This window comes from Phalacrocorax aristotelis, chromosome 5 (assembly GCF_949628215.1).
Source record: "Phalacrocorax aristotelis chromosome 5, bGulAri2.1, whole genome shotgun sequence".
Classification (NCBI taxonomy): Eukaryota; Metazoa; Chordata; class Aves; order Suliformes; family Phalacrocoracidae; genus Phalacrocorax; species Phalacrocorax aristotelis.
In genome coordinates, this window is record NC_134280.1 from 3357692 (window position 1) to 3382089 (window position 24398).

General features: G+C 41.4%; 1 protein-coding gene and 1 long non-coding RNA gene across 3 annotated transcripts in view; one reads left to right on the forward strand and one right to left on the reverse strand.

Annotated features, from left to right (window-relative positions):
- Nucleotides 1-23384, reverse strand: part of ACVR2A (activin A receptor type 2A) — a 70697-nt gene extending 47313 nt beyond the window's left edge. Inside the window, exon 1 of the mRNA XM_075092787.1 lies at nucleotides 21585-23384. Within this exon, the coding sequence (XP_074948888.1) occupies nucleotides 21585-21639 (55 nt within the window). The 5' untranslated portion in view covers nucleotides 21640-23384. The remainder of the gene's footprint in view (nucleotides 1-21584) is intronic.
- Nucleotides 23385-23693: 309 nt separating this feature from the next.
- Nucleotides 23694-24398, forward strand: part of LOC142057204 (uncharacterized) — a 223548-nt gene continuing 222843 nt past the window's right edge. For both annotated transcript variants that reach the window (XR_012660572.1, XR_012660573.1), the window contains exon 1: nucleotides 23694-24240. This is a non-coding gene — a long non-coding RNA (uncharacterized LOC142057204). The remainder of the gene's footprint in view (nucleotides 24241-24398) is intronic.

Below are 24398 nucleotides of genomic sequence, written 5' to 3' on the forward strand. Positions count from 1 at the left end.
TTCAGGTACTATATGTGTCACTGCTGCATTTGCTTCTTTTGCACAGCCTGAAGCAGTCCCGTTCCATCACCCTGAATTGCGAGGGTGGTGGTCAGGAAGAAAAATCTTGGTCTAGTAGAATGAAACAGATATTAACAGATCACTAATATCAGACCCGACAAACACAGATGACTGTGGCAAGAAGATCAAAGAAGCCACCACCTATCTTCAGATGCAGAGCCAACAGGAGGAGAAAACACACTTAAAAACGTTAGCCTGGTTCACTTCCTATGAATTTAACTAACATTTTGAATAACATCAGCTGTATCTGAAATAAGCCAAATGATACTTTTAAGGTTTTCAAGATACAAAACACTGATTTCTGCTACTTGCTGAACATATCCAAATGTGTCATTTTTACAGTACTCAAAGAAGATATTAGGTATCTTTCTGTATGATCACATATACGTACAAAAAACCCAGTTAAGATACTTTCTGGCATTCAAGCAAGGAAGATAAATGTAATACAACGAGTTTTAATCAAGATCAAAGCTGTAGGAGAATGCAGACAGACAGTCTAGACTGCTTTACTTCTGAAAGCCTAAGCATATAAAGCAACATCTGCAAAGAACATTAATCACATTTAGTCTACAATCTTACCACCTCCTAAGCAAGCAGAAACAACTTTTACTTAAAAATCACATGCTTATATATGACAAGCATTTTAATGATCTTTAAATTAGATATTTATCACAGATTACAAAGCTATTATATTGACTTTGAAATATGCTAAAGGTAATTTTAAATACATTTGCATAGTTCCCTGGATACAGGATTTGGGGACATACAGGACAGAAGAAAGCACTGGTAAGGAAACCTACTGAACAGCAACAGAACTATTCCTGTGCTGCCGGTAGAAAATGGGAATTCTCTAAATATTGAATTCAGTTCCGATTTGCTGCTCTTCATTTAAGACTAACTCAGCAGGCAGCAATAAAGTGTAAGGTATTTCCTATACACAGTTTTCTTAAACTAGCTTTGGGAAGTGACATGAGAATATAAATAATTAGCTTCCTTTTGATTTTTTTTCTATTAAAAAATTTATCTTGCTCCTACATTTTTTAAGGGGAAATTAAAAATTGGAGAAGCAGTACATATATACACATTAAAAATGTATGGGATTTACTACAAATCCTTTAATACAAAAAGAATCTATTCCTTATGTACATTTGTTTTTTCTGCTTACATTCTGGTCCATTCTCACTCACAGTTTTGTATCCTTACTAGCAATCATTTAATTGCTTTTATTTAAAGTGTCTTGCAGTAAAGTTTTCCCTTCTGCCAAAATTTTCATACAATCAACCCTTCAACAAGAGCCTGGGAGAGATATACCCACAAAAAAATGAAATCCATCACCTTATAAACCTGAGGCAACAGCTGTGAAAATTTACATTTTAAATCCACAGGAGCAAAGAACTGCAACCAGTAATTTCTGCATGAAGCTCACAACTTCTTAAACAACCCCACATCCCGCAGGAAACCTAATGAAACGCAACAGCCAATTCAAAATTTATGATTCTTATTCAGTGTTAAATTTCTCAGCTAAAAATGGACACTGTACATGATCTTGCCTTCATCAGTATTCACTGAAAATACTAATTTTTAATATTTATACTGCCTAACACCTTTAAAGTCAGCAATCCCTTCTCATTGTAGACAAGTGCCAGTCATCATGCTGTTTCTCAAACTAAGGTTCACTGAGATTTCTTAGCCCCTCAGTAACACAAGATCTGTAGACAAAAAGATTATTCTTGAAGGTCTTTTTTCTGAAGCCTTCCCAATTTGTCGACTTCAAGTCAAAGCTTCAAAAGAGACATTTTTTCCAGCAATAATCCCACCAATGCCACAGTAATATTATCCTGCACTGAAGTAGCCAGCATTCCACTGGAGTGAACATGGCAAGCACCTGTGTTTTATTCTTGCACATGCAGGAGCAGTAGCACTATAGAGCTCCGCAGTATTTCTGTAGTGCTGAGGTTCATTTGCCTATGATCTAGTTAAAGAATTACCTATTTTAATCCTACTGACAACAGGTTTGTTTTTTTTTTAATGCTAACTTTAACCTCCTAAAAAACACAGTTTAACAGAGAGATATTCTGCGCCCCTTTTGAGACTCCTACACCTGTGGAAAACAGTGTGTTCTGCAAAATATCCTAATATACTATGGTTTAAGTTTGTCACTTCCTCAGGAAGAGAGGACAGAGTGAGCAGGAGAGTTCTGCAAAGCTGCCAGAGCAGCAGGCTGGTGGCAAAAAGCATCAAACAAAAGCAGAGGAGACTGGCACATGCAACAAGTATAGAAGAATATAAAGCACAGTGCTATTTTGTTATTCGCCTGGGCCGCCTCATACTGTCACACCAAGGCAATCTATTTGCTGGCCAATTGCTCAATTTGCTTATCTGATGTATTCCACTACAATATTATAAGTTAAAAAACAGATTTTAGGAAAGTAGGAAATTTTGAAGTACTGAGAGATCATGCAGAGACTTTCTCAGAGCTTGGCTATTTATCTTCAAAAACATGGGATTGGTTCTGACTGCTAAAGTTTTTACTGTGTTAATTAGGTAAATTTGATAGATTAAGTAAAACTAGACAGACTATTTCTGGTTTGTACCTAGCAAACAAAATTTGGTTTCTATCATACTGCAGCTATATCAACTTCAATTTTTATTATCTGGTCTTTCCTGCCCCCCATGTCAGAATGAATATATGGCTATGCCACTAATACATATTCCCAGCAACCTCAAGAACATTTTAACCTTTTAAAGTTTCTGAAAAAAAGGAAAAACTCGCTCTTTTAAAGACCAACTGCACAGTGATCTATTTACGTATTTGAACGACTCGCGCATATTTGGTAGCAATTCTACCCAACAGCCCATCCCCACTACCAACCAGCCAGCCTATGTAACTCTTAAGACACCTACTCCCGTAGCCAGATCACGTTCAAGGCTGTCATTCTGGCATCTTCGCCCAGACCTCTTTGCTGGTGGAATTGCTCTTCCCTTCATAAGACAAGCTCTGCTGTCTGGAAGCTCTATCAGTCTACAGACACCTAACGTGGAATACATGCCCCTTCCATCTAAGCAGCTTGACACGGAAGTCCTAGAGTTCACTAAAAGAATCTCATGGATGCACATTTTGTAACACAAACCTACCTAGCAAAGCTAGCCTCACGGGCAGGTCAGAATTACTGCTCTGATTTTTTTGTGGAATAAGGAATTTACCACTTAGCCTAGAAGAAATAACACCGTGGCTATATAAAGACAACCTGGGTTTTGACACTTCTCATCAAGCTGTGAGCAGAAAAAAGTTAATCCAGAAGTCCATGGATGAATCAGGGATGTGTGTGGTAGAAGAAAACAACACCACAAACAAAAGCTTTCAGGTGGAAGTACTGTACTTGCTATTAGAAGCTAATTTTGTGTTCTAAATTTAGATAACAATTAAGAAAATGACATCTATTGACCTGAAATCCTGAAAGCACTTTAGAATACAATTTTGACCTTATTCTTCCTATTCAAGAACACAGTGAAAGCTAGAACGTGATTGTTGTTACCTTAAGGAGCCTCTCCACACTTTGACAAAGTAACAGTCTTAAATTTCAGGATTAAGACTCCAAGTTCCACACCAACAAAAGTCTCGAGCAGGGTTCCTTAAAGATGTAATAAGACTAGCCTAGACTACTCTGTGTCAACTAAAGCTTTGACAAAGCTGGCATCAGAACTCTCGGAACTTCTACCTCAATAGCTGTACACAGTACGAAGGATGAAGAATCTTTTCAGACCGTTGATGATCATGGGCAGGTAACCAGAAAACCAGAATTTTTAACCAGAAGTTCTAAAATGCATGATTCTTAGGATCAGGGAAAAGATATCTATACTTGCATCAGGATCACAAGTGGCAGACTTTATTATTATACATAAACTATTTTTGATCTATTTCACTCAAGCAACATTGATAATAAACATTTATCATATCAAAGCAACTTAGGAAGAACCCAGGATACTTACTTTGGATTAGCTTATGTCACCTGCAATGTCTTTACTGCCACAATGGCTAAAGCCGCCCAGAATAGGCAAGCTTAAAGCAAGCAGCATGTTATATTGAATATGCTGACACTGTATACTACAAACACACAGAATCTGAAGAGAATTCAGGCATTAACCCGGCTTAAGATCGACGGTACAAAACCAGCACTTCCTACAAATCTACCACCACAGACTTAACTGTTCAGAACCTGCCTTACTTGCACCCCCTGATCCCCTTCACACCCTAAAGAATACTCTTTCAGAACAATGCAAAAGAAAGAACTACAGAATCACAACTACAACATGAGCTACAACTTAACTTTTCAAAAACATATGGTAAATGGAAGCGAAGTGAACTTTGCACAAGATTGTAACTGCTGATTCAACTCCCTCCCTTCTGCCACGCAATTGCTGGGTCCAGCACAAGGCAGGCTGTGGAAACCTGTCCTAGGGAGGGGAAGGACCGCTCCCTTTTCAGCCAGTCAGTAGGTACACAAGATCGGGTGTGATGTGAGAGGGCATCTTGAGTGCAAGGAATACTTCTTTAATGTTGCCCCCTCAAAGACAGAGAGATACAAAAATTGCTTCTGAGCAACTGTACTGAGGCTACAACTTTTCTCCTGTTTGGAAGAGATTAGAAAACAAATGTGTTCAGACAGCAGTTATCTTTCATGAACTGTTGTAAGGCGTTTTGGTACTAGGATGCCAGCTCAGTGTAAGAACACATGAAGGAAAAAACAGCAGGTTTGTCTACTTTTCATCAGAAATATCCCTTGGAGGAGAATGTTTCAAAACCATCAGACCACATCAACTGTAGGTTTAACTAAAGGCTTTTGGCAGGAGTATTCGGCAATCAGGAATTATTTGATCTGAAGGTTCCATCCAGACCAAGTTTAAGCACCTCTGAACAAACCATCCTTCCTGAATTTGTCCATCTGTGAGACCTTTATTTCCACATGTTCTGAAACAGTGAGTTCTGCAGTTTAATTACCCATCATTAGTAAATGTACTTTTTCTATTTAAAGTACCTTCATCAACCACTTCACTGGATTCAATGTGAAGCATCTGGCCAGCAGGCTGAACAGAAAGAAGAGGCAAGTTAAAGGCCCTCAGCCCCAAAAGCATCCCTAAATACATTTCCGGCGTTGTCAGACAGAGGCAGTACACTGGCATGGATGGGGATGGAGAAATTACTGCTAAGTACCTAGGGTATTAACTTCAAATTCCCAACCTGATTTAAAAGAGAACAATGCTTAAAGCTGAATCCTCCACTCTGATGCGTGGAATTCTTAGGACACTCCTAAGAGAACAGAAAGCAACTAAGCAGATCTCAAGTTGTTTACATTTAGTTTTGATTGTTATATATATGCTCATATGTAACTTCCTATTCCTAGTTATTTAAAATAAAGTCAACATCCAAGAGAACACATTTCTTTAATAGTAAAATAAAGCCTCTTCACATATTAAGGTAATGGCAGAATGATGATGTTTTCTAGTGCTGTATTTTTTTTGAGATAGCCAGCAATCCCCATTACACCAGTGCTTATTTCTCAAGAGAACTTCCAAAGCTGTATTTAGAGTATCTGACACAGAAAGAGAAGTCAAACAGAAGTTTAAGGGCTTATACTGCCAGATGTTGTCTTTGACAGGGGAGTGCTTCTGCTCAGGCAGAAACAGGTGTTTCTCTTGTCACAAGTGAGGAATTCGCTCAGCAATGAATTCCCCTGGCAATCCAGAACACCACCAAAGATTCACAATTGCCAAAAAAAGTTACAGGAGAATTCTCACATCTTGCCTGTTCAAGGTGTTTCTTCAGCAGTAGCCAACAAGTACATAAAAACCTGTATCACTAAGATCAACAGGAGATTAGCCTTTTCAAATGAGAACAACAACTGTTTGCTTTTTGTTTGGGTTTTGTTTTTTGGTTTTTTTAAAAGGACAATTATTACCTACTGGTAGTCAACACAATCAACAGATATTTGGTAAACCAGTGGCCAAGCAGTATCAGTGACTCATCTTGTCTGTGTAGCACTCTGAGTGGTTTATTCTGTCCTATCAGGAACAGCAAGACTGGTGTTTTAGAGACAATACAGGGAATCCAAGGCATTCCTGAGCTACCTCCCTTATAACAAAAGCTTCCTTGAAAAACAAATTGAACAAGAGACTGACACCCACCTTCACCTTGAATATACTTAACAGTAATATTGTACAGTTAAGGTGGATGAAACATTCACATTGCCTTTGTTTCTTCTCTTACATTGTTTATTTGACTACAGTATTATTTATGCAGAGATACCAAGATTGGTGACGCCATGAACTCAGGTACCCAAGTTCCCTGTACACTCAGTGGAGAAATATGGGGCCACTAACCAGAGAGTGGAGAGTTGCCCTAAGCAAAAAAGTAGGGAACCCAGAGCACAAACAGAAGTTCCTACCCACAGAAGTTAAATTGATGCCTCCACCCAGCCCACCCTTCCCAGGCTTGAGGCCATCCACTTGAATTACCAAGCCCTTTTTTTTTGGTAAGGAATGCACATACTAGGGAAGAGCTCACTCTTCAGTAGAGGGCACCTACTGGAAATTCCAGATAAAAGCTTTCTGTGTATAAGCTCAGCAGTTTGGAAGAGGGGGCCCAGCCTTCAATTACCTTGTCAGCCTCAGAGCAGTTAGATTCCACAATGGGCTGAAAACCATCTGACCAGGGAATTTTACAGTCATCCACTTCCATTTGCCTCAGCTTCTCTGTGGCCCATGTCAATCCCACCGGTGCTCTGCCTCCTTTCATGTACAAATAAGCCGCTCCACTGTGCCAAGCTGGCTGAAGACTGGTCTAACAAAGAGGTAATGCACTTTCTATGTGTAATGTTCTGAATCTGCTTGAGAAGGATATGGAGAATGTGAGAGCCAGAGGTCCCACTAACACCTTACCTGTTTCTCTTCTGGAGTAAGGACAAGGTAATGGCAGTGGAAGCACTTATCAGACTTCTCCGTAAGACATTTAGTTCCTAAAAGTCCAGAAAACTACTCCCCCAACAAAACAACACTATTTGGGGACTGAGGGGTGGGGTGGAGATTTTGTTGCATTGAATAGAAAGGTGTGCTGCCAAAGGTAAATAAGAAAGGAACATTATGCTCCCAGGAGAGGAGTGAACAGCCTCACTCAAGGGTAGGTAGACAGAAAAGAACAACAATGTACATTTAGGCCTCTACTTTCTGGTGGCAGTAAGTCATTGCATAAACATAGATGCCCTCAGCAGAAGCCATCACCTCAGGGAAGAAAAAAATCTGAAATAAACACTCTGCTTTGCTTAAGCAGAAAGCAACTTAAACGTCATAGTTAACTGGGAACAGCCAAAGGAACAGGATGCTGGAAATAGCAGCCTGGGCCTTGGAACATTAGCTTCTTTCTTCCCTAAAAGGAAGGCTGGTTTTGGGCTGAGCTGGAGAAGACTATGGTTGGGAAGAAACAGAAAGATGACAGGTTTCACATAACACCTAAGCTGAGATTCCTCCATGCTTCTGAAACAGATCTGGACTTCTAGTCCTGTTTTAAGTCAGAATTTCAGGACGCTGCTTCTGAAGACTAATATATCCCTCACTTTTGCTGCCCCTGCTTGGATTTTTAATATAGAAGTAGTCCTCATGTAGAGATTCAGGGAAGGTTAAAAGCAACACGATGTCTGAGCAAAGCCTGCAGCTTACTTCACACTACAGTGTAACAAAAGGCTGATGAGTTAAGGTAGGTGCCCCAAAGACTTGGTTAGCAGCTGAGCTGTATGTACCACCATCTCACCCTGACTTGTCAGAACCACACCTTTTCTTTCAGGAAGTATGCCCTGCTGTCTGGAAGACTTCCCTAGCTTATGGCTTTTGTCAGTTCAGTGACACTTTATACTGCTCTGCACTCCTGACTGCCCTGGTTCCACCATCTTACTCATCTGGCTTAGGGACACTCAGGAGTTGTAAAGGTAACAACATGGCAAACTCCTGGCATGTCGCCCGGTTCTTACACGCTCCCCTGGAAACTGGAAGATGCTCACGAGGTGGAGTGCTCTTAGACCAGGGAGACGGGGACCCCAGAAGTCAGCTACATGGCTGTTTAGCTGATATGTAAAACTCATGAGATCAGCTATTTCTGTAAGAGCGATGCTGTTTTGAATTCAATACATTCAGGCATTATCAAATGAGGTTTGTTATTTTAAAGACCTCTCCTACATTCTTCCCCCATCACTTGTATATGTGAGAGTGCTGGCTATTCTCTGCTTGGATCTGAATTATTTCAGAGTTTTTGCATAAGTTTTATGCCTACCTGCTCAGACCTGCAGTTAAAGTTTGAGTGCCACAAATCAGACACTAGTAAGATTATGGTGCAAATAGTCTTTTGAAATTGTTTTTTTAAACTTGGGATGTAATTGGATTTTACAGCTCATTATCTCAGTCTGAATCTCTTATTTAGTTCCCACCTCACTGTTACCAGTGAACCTAGGAAATGGAAGTGATTTTTATCACATATTCCTTTGAATCTGGTTCCACAGATGCAGGTTCCAGCTCTACCAGTTTGTGACATGCTCTCTGTAAATACAGGAACTTTGCCTTCTGCTACCTGTGAAATACCCACAAGTGCAATGGAAGAAGGTGCCGCTTAAGTGAATGATGACAATGAAAGCCTTTCACCACCAGATTCCTGCTCTCTCTCATATGCAAGCCTCGTATGTCCATAAAAATTCCCCCAGTAGTTCTGCACCAGTGAAATGGAGGATGAGCAAAGGTGCTGTCTAAAGCAATGCTGGGACAGGCAGCGGCCTGCCATTCTGCCTGGAAATGTTTCACCTAGGGCCCCTGGAGAATAATGTGACATGAAGACATTTAAAAAGCAAGGGAAGAGGAAAAAAAATCCTGTGACAGAAGGCATACACCGAGATCCTCAGAAACACTCTGAAAATGAGAAGCAAGCTCTTTTTGAAGACAGAGGTTATTAAAGGTGATAATTGATTTTGTCATTTTTCCTTTCTTACCCAATACACATACAGAACAGCTCTACTCACCAACTCTGATGCGTCATTTTCCCTTGCTCTAATCACCTTTTAACCCAACTCTTGTCCTCATTTGATACTGCCTGCAGAAAGCTACTCACTGTTTTTTCAAGTCACTTTTGCTGGTTTAGCAAATTGAATCACCACAATGTCAGCCAGCCACGAGGGCTGGTGCATGAGAGAGCTGAACCAACAGCAAAGTGTAACTTTGCCATGAAGTGGGTACGGGGATGAGGAAGAAGATACAGAGAACTGTCATTCTCCTGGTTCACCCACCAGATTTTCTTGAATACCCTACATAAATCAAATCTGACAGTACTGCAAGACACCAACAGCAAGAGGCCTCTACGATGTAATATCTTTCATTATGTATAATCTGTAAAGTCTTCTTCACACGTCAAATAGAGAAGCTAGCTTAAAGCTAGAAATGTAATCTGGAAGTGCCATACAATAGACATTTTAAGTAATGACACTTCAAAGATGCATGGGAAAAGGAAACACTTCTTACCATACATATCCTTCTACCACATGAAGAACCAGAGACTTCTCAACAGAAGGAAACCCCCCTGGATTTGGTTGAAGGAGGACAGGTTGTCCTGAACGGCTACACTAAGGGATACTGGCTGTCACCTTTAACAATAGATGCAAGTGAAATAACCCTTTTGGGCAAGTAGAAGCTAATTAGCTGTTTTCTGAAGCTGGCTGAACTACTAGAGGAACAATTAAGCAGCATGCACTTTCTTGGCTTACTTCTAAATTTTTATTTCATTATTGAACCTCTCTTTCAAAATTACTTTTTCTGTCCAAATATCCTGTCTAATGATACCATCAACCAAGCAAAATCTAACACATGCTAGACACTCCTCTTGTTTCTTATCTGCAACAAGGACTTTGCAGTTTATTAGTAACGTTCCAAGAGTTCCTATCAAAGTCTATGACCTACTGCATGGTGAATGTGCCAGATCATGCTTGAATAATGGATTTCTCAAACAAGCACTGAGGCTACGAACAAGCTTCTCTTAAAAAAAAAAAAATGTTACACTGACTATGGGTAGAAGGAAGACAGTAGGGAGAAGAGTTCAGATAGTCAGCCTGAGCTCGCCCAAAACGTACTTTGTCGGCATGTAAATATCCCAAAAGTCTACCAAAACCAAATTCAAACCCCACATTTTCACTCTTAGATATGAAGAAAGGGGAACTTGTCATTGGCTGCTTCTCTCACATACTGAAGTCTGCTAGCACTCAGCCAGGAAGGTTTTAACTGCCTGAGTTGACATGCTACACAGTACTTGTTGAAAGAAGTTCATACTTTGACCAAGGTGATTATGCTGAAGTAAAATGCCAATAGGTTTTCTACACAGAAACCATTCCTCATATTCACTTTGAAAGACCTTCCAACACAAAAAAAATATTTATAATAATGTTGAGAGGAAATCTTCTGGGATTACTAAATTTCAGAAGACGTATTTTGTCAAAGCAAGGTTCTAGAAAATCTTCATCAACTGCCAACTAAAAAACTCATCCCACTCTATCAAGTGCCATTCTCCTTCTAAAATCATAGGATATTTCACCAGATTCTAAAATTTACTCATCATTGATCACGTAAAATCCAAGGATTATTCCATTTCTGTTCTTACACATCATTAGAGTAATATCAATACCATCACTTTTGGTACATATTATCATTGCTCTTTAGACTGAAGATTTAAAGCAAACAAACAACACCCAAACAGTAAGAACTGAATTTGTTTTATGGCTGAATTCTCGTGACAGATCATTAGAAGATGGTTCTCCTTAGGATATGCCATAGATTGTTCTCCTTCCAATTATGCTTCTTCCTAATTTGAAGAGCTGGATGACTGATGGTTTTGTTGTTTGGTTTTTTTTTTTTTTCAAATTATCTACTTATACAGCCTCTGTGTAGGCGTTTTCAAAAGCACATAATCAGTACGTTAAGGAATGCTAGAAAAGAACATGAGTTTCTGCCCTCACACTGTCTGACGGGACACAACAGGGTAAGGGACAGGGGAATATTTCTCCCTTCCTCAAACAAAACGTCCAGAGCACCTCTCACTATAGGTCCAAACAGCATTCAAATATATTTTCTAAATTATTCCAACTATCTTACTAAAAAAAGAGTTGAATTTATTTTGAAAGTAATGCTTTATGGAAATAATTACACATCATTTGGGGGAGACAAAAGGGCGATTTAAATTCAACTTGTCAAAAGTACAGTTCCCTCATTTAGAGGGGACAAAAGCAAACTGAAATGAATTTTGCTTTATTTGCCATCCATCAGAATGTTTTAAAGCCACTGGAAAAGTAGAGCTGCACACTGGAGCATCAATATTTGTCATGACAGATCCACTCCATTTCCAATGGAATAAAAAGCAGACCCTGAGAAGTCCTGGCTTCTTTGAAAGCCTCTGACCTAATAGGATGTGATTCAGTATTCTATCATGTGAACAAAAGACTCAAACTGTCAAGTATTTTCTTTTTTCATAGGGGGTTTTCCAGAGTGCTGGTAAGTCCCTCCTCACTAAGAGTTTGGTGGTGGTGTTTTATTTGGGGAGGGGAGAATTTATTTGGGGGCAGGAATGGGAGCATTGTGTTTTTAAATAACCTTCTCAAATTATTCATGGTTCCAAAGCTTGCTCTTAGTACAAACATGGCACATACAAACCAATTAAGATCGCACTAGCGATTTGTGTTGTTTTAAATGAGCCAGGTTAGAAGAGGCTTAATCTGCTGGGGTCTGTTGTCCCCCCCAGTATGTGCCACAACCTGAGGTTAAACAAAATGTAATCAAACCGTAATGTTTATAAGAGCCTTTTAAGACAACCTTTTGACAGACTTTGTGTTAAACTTAATGAAGTATAATTAAGCCTACAGATAACTGGAAAAACAGACCCTTTCCAAAAGTGAAGATCAGAGTTAAAATGAAAATATTTAACCAGTGGTCTTCTCTATCCTACTTTTAAAGTAGCTTTATAAACGATGAAAAACAGACAACTTATTATAAAAAGCACAGTAATTCAAACGATTGTGTGCAATTTAAAATTTTTGCAACTTTCACAGCCTAAATGTTTTCAACCCTGAAACATGGAAATATTTAAAGAAAACTCTTCCATCATGTAATTGCTCTGAGCTAAAGAGAACTATCTGTACCCTCTACTGACAAACACTACCAAAAATTTCTAAAATTAACAGTTACTTACTGCAAAGTTTAATTTTGTCTCATACACTTAACGCTGCAACTGAACAACAAAATTAAACTACTGCCCTGTTTATGTGGCTCTTCCCCAAAATTCCTAGAAGGAAACAGTTTTCATGTTAGGAGGCTTGATAAAATGATCAATTACATTTAAAAACAGCTTTTAGAAACAGATTAAATTTCAACTTATATATTGATATCAAAATCCAAGTATTCAAAATACAGCTGACAATAAAGATCACTATGATCATTTAGACAATATTTAAAGCCTAGAGATTAGTGTTATCTAGATGAGATAAGAACTCTGAACCTAAAAAAAATAAGGTCATGCTTTTACAGCTTCAGTTACAAAAAACCTGCAAATCACAAGTTTGTAAGCCACCAAAAGGAAGGAAACTGCTGAAACGAAGTTAAAATCAGCCACACGAGCTAGCAAATAAAGCTCGAGATAACACCAGCATGTGATTGGAATAGAACCACTCTTGCAAGGAACATATCCCTAGCGGGATGCAAAGTATCACAAGCAGAGTCCCCCAAGGGCCCACCCTGTATCATCCTTTATTGCTGGCTGGAAGAGGTGGTGTAAGGCACCTCTGTGAGTCTGCAGATGACGCCAGAGGGTGGGGTGTTCAATGGCAGGGATGTTACTCAGGAGGACCTAGATGGACTGGAGGGGTGGGCCAATGGGAACCTCCTGAAGTGCAACAAGGCCAAACGTGAAGTTCTGCGCCCGTGGGCAGAGCACCCTCTGCATCAACATGAGCGCCGACTGACAGACTAGGTAGCAGCTCTGCTGAAAAGAACCTGGAGGCTTGGTGGATGACATGCTGCTTTGAGCATGACGCTGGAGAAGATCGCCTGATGACCTAAATGAATCTAAGCTCCTAAATTTTTTAAAAAGTCATTTCAAATAGGCAACTACCATTTCTTTTCAGAGCCATTATTATGAAACAACATTAAGAAAGAAGTAGACTACAGGATTACAGCAACCACCAACTGCATTGCTCCCACATCAAAACTTTCAATACTCATCTGAAATAGAAATAATCTTTAAACAAGAAGCAGGCATTTTTTCTTCAAAGCATGTATCTACACTGCAGATCAGAGCAGGTCCAAGGACTGTTCGCTGGCCCTTTGGCAACATGCCATAGACTGACCACATCCATTCCACACAGTGCTTGACCACCAACCTCGTCCTCATGACTCCATGTGATGTTCTTCTGGCCCCAAATCAGGTTATGGGTTAGTTTGTTGTTTGTTTAGTTTTTGTTGTTTCGGCTGGGTTTTCTTTTTTTTTTTTGGTAAATGGGACAGTTTTCCAGTTTGAATGTCCAAGATAATGCAAAAGCCAAGCTATAACCCAGTGTAAATCACCCTAGTGTTTTCACACAGCATACTGTTGGTATATACTCCATGCTTTCAGATACAAGATGAGGGCATATTGAAGGGCTGAAGTTGCAGGAATTCTGGTACAGTCTTGACTGTGCTGTCTCCTGGCACCGGCCCCCTGCCTGCACTATCCCTCACACTGTGCTTGCGTGTCATCTCATTAGACACCAGTTGGCACAAGCTGAAACAGTTATCAGGACCGCACTAGTAGTTGAACAGTACATGTTTTCACGCTGCAGCCTCATTTCACAAAGAGGTTTAGAAACAGTCAAAACAGACAAGCCACAGATCATCTCCAAAACATTCTTCAGATCTATAGTCAACCATATTAAAAACAATAATTAAAAAATAATCACGGAGTTGCCTTACCCCTTCCCATTTTTCCAGAATAAAAACTGCATGTAGACTTACCCTCAGAAAAAGTTTGGTATCTTTCAGAAAATACAGAAACAGTATCCTAAACATTTTTAACCACTTTCTCCTTTCTCCACTTCTAAAAAGGCTGGATGTACCATCCACCTTAAAAAGTCAATCTGCCACAAGAAACCGTGCAACTTCAGTTCTAAAAACCACCTCTTTTCTGGTGAAATGACAATGCATTGAATGCACTCCATTTAGGAATGGAAGACGCAAAGAGTTCAAGCTATAGAAAACCAACAAAATTCTAACCATATAAATTCTTATTCCCAGTTTTAAAAATACTTACATGCTTTCTGAAAACAAAACCTTTAAAGGTTACTTAAGAATCCAATTTCATTTAAGGTACTAGCTTTAAATTCTGTCAATGTTAACAATTAAACCAGTAAAACTTAACCCATTTGCTGTCATCATCACAGAGACAGTGGAATCTTCCCAACTGTGAGAACAGCCTCATTCAGGTGCACAACAAAGCTAGATTAGAAAGCAATACCTACCGTTTGTAAATGCAAATTACAATGTTCATTTTCATAGTTTCAGCTTAGTTGATAAATATCTCAAACTTCAGAAAACAAAAGAATTTGGGAAATATTATTGGTTTTCATTTTAGCTAAGGTCTAGCATTTATAAAAACCTTGATTCTTCCCAAGGATCTTGCCTTTCAGTCAGTTCAATTCACTAACTATAGGCAATGTTTCCCTGTAATGTAATAAAAAGGTATTTTGGCAATTCTTACATGAACATTGCAGTTAAGAGTATATAGGAGTTTGTTTTGAATTACATTCTGGTTTCAGCATTTTCAATTGATTTACCACCTAATTACAGATTCATATAAATCCTTAAAAGTAGAAATTATACCTTAACAAAATAAGGAATCTCAAAAGGTGGTATCTAGGCACTTAAATCACTTCAACATGTGGCCTTCTCACCAACTAAAGGTATTCAACACCATATTAAGGCCAAGTCAGCGTAGTTTAATAGTTACTAACAAGCCTTTTCAATGAATAACCCGGGAATAACACTGAAATTAATTACAATTTCGGACTCACTCTGCATCCTGATTGAAACAGATTACCTTGCACCAATTTAACCAGAAATACCAGTAGAATACAAGAATACCTGTACTTTTAAAAGGAAAGTTTTTATTAGTCAGCAAAACTTAATTTACCCTCAAAAAAACCCAAACCCTATGAAACACTGAGTTGGCAATATACACAAGCGTTCTTGTTCTTCCACCACTACGTTGTAAAGTCACCAAGATTTTAGGTTACACAGCCATCACTCAGACCCTTGCTGGCATCAATACAACTCTAAGCATGTCACTTGCTCGTTTCCTCCATAACGAAGTTTTTGCCTGAAAGCAAGAGCAGCACAGTTCATTAGCAGGACCATCACAAAGGAAGTTCCAAAGACGCAGAGGTGAAGGCTACCATCCTGCTCATCCTTCTTTGATTGTTTATAAGAAAGAAAAGATAAAAAGAGAAGGTACATTATTTCGCCAAACTATCTAAAGTAATTCAGGTTGTTTTGATGGCACCTCACTAGAGGTGGGTACGAAGTAGTACTTCACACCTCCAATACGCAGCCTCAGCAGATCGCATCCTAACACCAACACCAGTGCTACCTCCAGCTGCTTCTGGCTGCAGGAACAGGTAGTCTTCCCACAAATGCTTCCCTCATTTTCAAGTGTTTTTCAAATACCTCTAACCACATAACCAAAGATTTATGCCTCCAGTTAGTAAGCGTATTGTCTAGTTTTGTTTTCTAGCCAGACTACCTGCTTCCAGTTACAGCTTGAACTAGGAAATTCACAAGAAATCCATTAATCTTGACCTTTCTCTTCAAGGGTTACTTTACTATGAAACTGTTACAGAATGGTGCCTTCACAATAGCTACTGCAGTGGATAAACCCTTCTCTGCTCTTTCCACCGACGACTGAAGTATTTGATGCATCTAACGTACATTTGGGATTCTTAGCCACAAAGATATGCAATGTAAACAGTATTGCAGTAAATATTCATTTTCTGTGGGATTAAGCCTAAATACGCTCCGCTGTTTGGCACCGTAGTCACAAACTGTTTCTAAGAAAAAAAACCTCCACCACCGCACAGACAGTGTAGGGAAGAGAAGAGAAGAGATGCCACATAAAGTCACTGGCATCCAATAACACTTCAATTTCCATATGGAAATAACAGGAAATAAGATATGCTGAATTTTAAGCACCAAGGCAACAAAAACACATTAAGATTTCATCACACAAGAACTTGGCTGTAAAATTCGTAATTTTCTTGATCTTTTTAAAGAGTTCTCATTTTCAGGAACATCAGATAGCTAACAGACCATGTATTCTACCAACCAGCTAAAGCAGACATTTGCATTAATCTGCTTTCTGTTAATTAAGTGGTGGAAATGCATCCCCCCTTCACCAAGAAATCTCTTCCACCATCAGATTCCTTATCAACCTCTCTCTTTTTAGAGCCCGTGTTATAATGATGATTCTCCAGATGATTTCCTAAGGATAAGTACCCAGGACTTGATATATCTTAGCTCTGAATCATATCGGTCACCAAAAAAACATTTTTTAATTTGTGTCCACCACATTTGTCTGTGAATAAAGAAAATGCTACTAACATCTTTTAAGAGATCCAGACACTGGACATACAAACTTTATAATGATGATTTGAAATGGAACTGTATTCCAATTGCAAAAATAAACAAGCTCTGAGAGTTGGAAGAGAAGGTAGAAGTAAAAATGAAAACCCTTGGAATTACGTTTATTTTTTCCCCCTACCTAAAACTAATGATATAACAAAAATTAACTTCTATAGTTAAACAGAGGGAAGAGGAAAAAAAAAGTATTTATCAATCCTCATTTGCAAGTCATCTGAACCCACCACCTAAGGACTTTTGCCCCAAATTCCAGAAAGATGGGGGCAAAAAAAAATAATAAAAAAAGGCATTCAAATACTCACCATTAAAACCAGCTGAAAACTATTATTTATGGTAGCAGTCATTACCTTCCTGCATCCCTGTACAGCAGAAAACAGCTTTCCCCTCACACAGAACACCTCCCCCCACCAACTTCCATAGCATCCAGCACTTGAAGACAAAGTTATTTAAGCTTTTTCTAAGAGAAAAGACTTGTGTCTGAAGGATAGATATGCAAATAAACCCATGACAACAGCATCTCGCTGGAAACATTTGTCAAGCAGAGTTCTACTAGAACTATGCTTAACATGTCCTAATACTGCATTCACACAAGCACAGCTATCTTCTGTAACCCAGAAGATGTAAGGTTTCTAACTTTTGTGAAGTATTAACAGATTACACAGAATTAGTAACAGAATTTTGATCTGTCAAAGTTATAATATCAACCTAGAGCCATGAAACTTTTTAAACTACATAATGTTTACATCTATGTAAACATATCTATGCTTGAAAACAATATTAAGCAGGTTTACAAGCCCTGCTCTCAGCAGCAACATCAGGAGTGCTGAGGTGTTGCCCAATGATTGGTAACACTCACCACACATACACACACAGAAGGTGTACACTCTTACAAAGACGGAATCTTGAGCAGGATTTTACTTTAAAAACAGTACTAAGTCTGAACTGTTTTATTGCTCTGCTCGTGCAATAAAGCAATTAGAGTTCAACCACTATCATGGACAGCTTGCAGAGACAATTTCAGACACTACTCCTAAACCTTTGGCAGGATTTTCAAGTGCTACCCAGTTAACAATGAAAAGGACAGTGAAAAAAAGTTACACTAGTAAAACTAAAGAAAAAACGTCTTACCTCCCACCCTTCAATTCCTTCAGAGCACCTAACTATTCAGCTTCTGAAGCTGTAGCACTATCTTTGGCTTTACAGTACTACCTAGATTTTTCTTGGTGGAAAAAATTAAAAAGAATAATCATGTCCCCTGAGAATAATCGGTGTGAGGCAGAAGAATAAAATAAAATAAAAAAGAATAAAACATTCCCCATGCAGTGAAAATGCTACTTCAACTACAAAGGTCTCTTTGACATGCCATTTCCTTTAGCAACATTACCCAAGACCTGCCAAGTGGCTTGAGAATGATCTAGCACTAGGAAAAAAACCCCAAGAGGACCAAGACTTTTCTGGTGTGCTTCCTTTCGCTTAGGTGATTTTTGGCATGAATGGAGCTTGAGTGAGTTTTAACAAACATGGGTCTTGCCCCTTCTAAGAGACTTAAAGCTGCAGAGCTGCTTTGATGCCGGACCGCCCAGGTACCAAAGACAGAGCAGGTAGCTCAGAAGAGAGGAAACGATAGTTAAGGAGATATGGAGTGTAAGAGCAACAAAAGAAACCATGAGATATTAAAACCTATAGCACCCACAACAGAAGAGTTTGGTTGAAGAAAATCCACTACTTGGACATCTCCCACGTTTTCATCTGCATAAGGCATATATTCTGAAACATCACAGAAAATTACGAAACTACACATTCTCTGTTCCTGAAAGTTCATAAAGTATAACTCAGCAATCATGAAAACTAGATGACACAGAAACACGCTTACTTGGGAGATGGGAGAACACAGATAATATCTAAAAAGAAGTGGTCTTTGATGAAAAAGGTATTTTATTCACTATTTTTCTTTTTTAAGCTCACCTAAAATCTTACCTCACCTACAAGAGAGGCACAGGAAGCATATTCAATTGCTCATAAGAATTTTATTATTACTTCAGGATCTTCTGTTCTTTATTAAATAAAAAAATACAGGCAGGTTTTTATATAAAATATATCAGTGGGCTAGTGGACAACCTTGACCTGGGCACTTTGTTTTCACGTTTAGTTCATCTGCATTCGTCTCATTCTCTTGTATGAGTACAAACGGGTGCAAACTTACACCCACTTTTACCCAAGCTTCTACAAATATTTTAAAGCATAACAACATAACACAGATGCTCTTTTTCAAACATCTTAGTCAGAAAGGGGAAATATTTTCACTGCCTTTGCAAAGATTATTAGATTTCATTCACTGGGAATTCCTATCCATCTGAAGTACGTTTATACGATTTCATACAGCAGTTTAGAGACAGTAAAATAAAATGCCTTCAACCTGAAGACCACTTCCACACCCACCACACTGGGGGGGGGGAAGATCCCACAACATTTTCACCTATTTAAAGAACCCCAGTATCAATTGGCTATGTAAACCACTGTAGAAAATAGCTGCATATAAAAATAAATTAATAAATAAAGAAAACCAGCCCCCCACTCCCCGACACAGACACTCAAGAGTAGCTGGAGACTGCACCATGCATGTTCACACACCTGAACTCTAGGATTTCTTCAACCATTGCCAATATTCTTAAATATATAGCCCGGGCAGACTTTTTTTTAGACTAAAGACTGGAAAAGAAACAACTTCTGATGATGATGTTAGAATCCATTGATCAGGTATGTTTTTAAACCTGAACAAGTCACAGTGAAGAGAATTAACACTACTTATCAGAATGCCTGTACTTCGTGCTAAAAGCTTACATAATCTTATAACTTCGATCATAAAAACAAACGCTTACTGTTTAATTTATTTACTTTTTAGAGCTACACCAGTACTGCAGGTACTCTAAAATTTTAGGGGAGTAGAAAATAGTTGAATAATTGTTAAATTCCAGAACACTCAACGCGTAGTCCTGGAACAACCACCAAAACAATGTCATTAACGTGAGAAGCAGTCCAAATTGCAGCCGGTTGCCTGCTCATTTAGCAAAGCTTAATTCCATCTTCACAGGCAAGAGAAACATTCATTTTACCTTACCAAAAACAACCTGAGCAAGTAATGCTAAAGAAAAGACGGCTTTTGTTGCTTAAACATTCTTTTTAATAAGTAGGATAGGCAACGTCAACAAGATCACTATTCTGTGCTCTGGGCGAAAAGATCTTCATGGAAGGGAGAGACAGACATGAGGAGCAGACGGCACCAAGTCTTTCAGAAACTGTCAAGTGAGGGGCGGGGGGGGAAGTTTCCCTCCAGAAAAAATTCCCGAATTAAGAGGAATGTTGCTCGAGTAACTTAAAAGCAAGGTATTAGGAAGAGATGAAAGACACATCTACTACAAGACAAAACTATCAGAAGAAATCGTGTTTTGTTTCAAGAGAGGAATAAATGGCATAGCCTAACACAAAAACAACCCCAAACCTCTGCCTGTCCTTAACCTGCTCTCTTATTTATCCGGTTAAAACAGAAAGGAAATTTTTTTTCTTGGTTTATTTCTGGCAGCGCTCGCCATTTCACAGCACATTTAAGCGCACACGGAATTGATCAATACGGCTACAGACATAAGACTAGACTATCCATTTACTAACCACAAGAAAACGTCCTGTTCAGCAAAATCCTGTACATTATAACACTAAAATTTTAAAAGGCATTGTTATACGGATCTCATTACTCCCTTACACCGGTTACACTGAAAAGCCGAGCACTTGCCTGCTAGCGTTCAGACTGATAAACAAGCGTACCTTTGCACACCGTGCAAGAACGCTAAAGAGTGCACTTAAACCTACGCAGAGGAATATATATATATAGGTACTCACATTCAAAGCGTAAGCTGAAAGTGCCAGGCTTGCTATGTAAACAAATCAGCTCAACACAGCTCAAAATAGGGTCGGTTGTTTTTTTTTTTTATTTTTTTTTTTTTGTAAATCTGATGTAGCTTCAAGCAGAAACGTACCAGCAGTTCCCCCAACCACTGGTTGCTACCACAACCATTTTCTTCCTGAAGAAGCGTGGGGAAGTCCTCACGCCCCGCTCGCTTCCCAGGACTCGGAGCTGGCATCTGAAACTCAACTTCTGCTGTTTTAAAGAGAAAAGTCGTGGCTTTTTTTTTTTTTTTTTTTTGCACTACAGGGCAAGGATGTACTGAGTAGCAAAATACAAAGCGTCACAAATGATGGTTTAGAAAAATCTGCTTTTCCAGCCCCATTCTGTGCGTTCATGTGGAGGTGCACACACCCCTCGCTAGGGTTAAAGGACGAGCTACTGCTTTCAGAGCAGTACCTGTTCTAAACTAATGAAAGCATTAATGAAGGTTGCCATTCACCAGTGAATGGTCCGGAATAAGAGATCTAATGGAATTAAGAGTATTTCAGCTGGGTTATCCTTACTTAAAAAAAACCAAAACCCACAGCGAAACACTAATAACTGCATTGCCAGATGACTGTACGTGACACTAGGTGGTTATGTCTCCACGTTTGTGCCACACGACTGAGCTGAAATCCAAGCGCTGCTCGCATTTGAAGTCCTCAGGTATATGTTTTTAAGAATAACGATGAACACAGCTTCTGCCTTTACAATCACTGCCACCCCCAAACATCTGCCATCTGGAAAAAGATTTCTCCTCCTTCATTACTAATCGACAAAGTTACCTCAAGCTTTCAAGCACTGACCCCAAAGCCTTACGTTTAAAGCGACAAATCAAAGAACATTCGCTTACCTGAAGAACAAGAGATAAGAAAAACAGCAAACGCCAACTTGGTAGCAGCTCCCATTTTCCAATGCTGTTAAAACATTTAAGTGACTTTAATTATCCAGTTTCCTGGGTCCTGCGAGCTGGAAAATCTCCCTTCTTGCTGAACCGTTATAAAGCAATATATAGCAACATTTCTGCAGCAGATAATGTTCATAAAACAGTAAAATCAGACTTCTTTTAGATGCTGACGATGTCCCTCCGGCTCTTCCTAGCGAGAATCCGGGTTGAGGGATGGATATATTTGAAACCGTGTTTCAAAACACACGGGTCATTTGGCTTCTGTACAAACGGTGGCAAAGTTTAATTCATAAAAGTATGCTACGAATCCACGTTTTGTTTTGTTTTTCTTTTAAAAAAAAGTCAACGCTCAAGCCGCTGGACACGACGAAGTCTCTGAACACACTCCCAACTTTGCTTTTCCCACAGCAAGCTCCTGAAGCATCCCTCGTGGGCGCCGAGCGTCGGGCAGTCGGATCGAGGGCAGTCAGCGCGATGTTTGTCCGTCCTGGCTTCCCCTCATACAACATGTAGTGTTTGGGAGAAAAGTAGCTCCATCTCAGTTTCAAACCTCAAAAGCCTCCGGGTGAAGGGAGGAAGTTTTGGTAGCTTCTGGATAAAAACTACCTTAAAAAAAAAAAAGCCAACACAAAAACACCCCAGAAAGCCACTAGCTACACGTGGGCAACCCTTCGGTTTTCTTTTAATAATGCTGAGGGGTTTAGCGTAACCCAGAAGAGGAAAAGGGGAGAAATGACAGTTTCACAACAAACCAACCTTCGGGCTTGTCGAAAAGTGGCAAATCTCTAGTCCTGGCGCCGGTCAGCGAGAGCCGCGCATCTCTGCCCGATCCTTCTCCCCAATCCCAGCAAGATTTCAAATTCTTCTAAGAGATTTCCATCCCCTCCCCCCCAAGAGGCTATATTTGGTATTTAAACCCAGAAGAGTGACTGGGGGGGGGGGGGTGGATATGCAGTATCCAGCCGCTGGGGAGGAGGGTGATATATTCTTTGTGGCAAATCCTTCCTGCCTCGACTGCCGTGCTTCCCGGAGAACGCGGCTCCTCTGGAGAAGGAGGCGAGGGGGCCGGCGGGGCTCGTCCTCCCGCGGAGCTGGCGGCTCCTCGGCTCGATGCACGGCTCCTCTCCAACTCCTCACCGACACTCGTCCTCCTCGCCGCACCTCCTGCGAGCGCAGACCCGAGGCAGTCCGTCTGTCCCCCCCCGCCCCGACTCAATCCAGTCCCTGCCTTTTTTTTTTCCTTTTCCTTTTAGGAGAAAGGAATAAGAAATAGCAGGGGTGGGAAGGAAAAGCCTGCTGGGCTGCCGCTGCCTTTTCCTCCTGCCTCCCACACAGCGCACCGGGCGAGCCCCGGCCGGAGGGCGGAGGGGGGAGGAATCCCCTCGTCACCCTCTCCCCTAACTCCGACCCCGGCTCACTCCCGGCTCCGAGGAAGCCGCTGCTGAACGCAACTCTCCCGTCTCCCGGGCGGCAGAGGCAGCGCGGCTGAGACCAACTTTGTCCCTCCAGGAGTGCAGTTTAGGGGTTGGAGAGGAGAAAAGGCCGAACCCGGGGCTTTTCTCAGGGCGGCGGCGGCGGCAGGAGCCGTCTCTAGAGTCTCCCGAGTCCAGCCGGCAGCTCAGAACAGCCCTCCGTACGCCGCTGCTGCTGCTGCTCCCCTGTGGTAATGGCATATCTACCCATTCACCCGGGTGGCGTGGAGAACGGACCCAAGATGGCGGCGCCCGGGCGATTGTTTTTGTTTCCTCTCCCCCTCCCCCTCCCCCACCCTCCCCTCCTTCCCCACAATCGCGGCGAGGCCCTCGCGCGAGGCCCGGAGGCCGCCCGCCGACCCGGATTGACAACCCCTCTGCCCACTCACCGCCCAGGGTCCGCCCCTCCTGACCCCGCCTACCGCCTATTCCTCCGCGGCGGGGCGGAGCGCTCGGCCCCGCCCCGCTCTGCCCGCGCGCGCACACGCACGCGCGCCCGCCCCTGGGCGCGGCCCTCGCGCCGCGGCCGTTGGGCGCCGTCCCCTGCTTTGCAGAGCTGAGGGCGGGGAGGGGGACGGGGACACGGGCACGCGGGATGCTGGTGGTGTCGCTTCTCCCCTCGGTAACGCGGGGCGGGGGCTGCCGATGCCCGACCCGAGAGGCCGCCCTGCCGGCCGGCAGGTGTGAGGGTCGGACGGGACGGGGTGCGCCGCCCGCCGCCACCTGCCCGCTGCGACCGGCCCCTCCGCCGGCGGAGGAGGAGGAGAGCAGGCGCCTCCCCGTCCCACCCCCCTCCCCTTATTACTAATTCACCTTTGCGAGGCTTGGTCTTGGTGTTGGGGGGCTTTTCTCCCTGACCGCCGCCCTCTTCGGGTGGCGGAGCGCCTTAAGAAAACAAAAACTACCCTGAAAAAACGCTGTGAGACCCGGTGTAAAGCTGTGAGTTGGTACCGGTGGTTTCAAACGCTGCGCCCCTGGCCCGCATCGCCACTGCGGCCCCTGAGGGAGGCCTGCTGGGAGCCGGGGCGCGTGGTGGTCCCCGTGGCAGGCACGTTCCTCAGGGCAATCGCTGCTGCTGCGACATCCAGAGCCTGCTTTATAGCCTTGCTTTCCGACGCCGTCATGCCAAGGTACTACGTTAATAGGTGGTTGTACCTACAGTGTATCACGTGCGATTAATTGCATTCGCGCCCCGAAGAACAGGGTGCTCGGCTAGAATGGTGGCCGCGCTTCCTGCCCCTGGCAGCTTGCTGAGCCTCCCTCCGAATCACAACAAACTTCTGTTTCC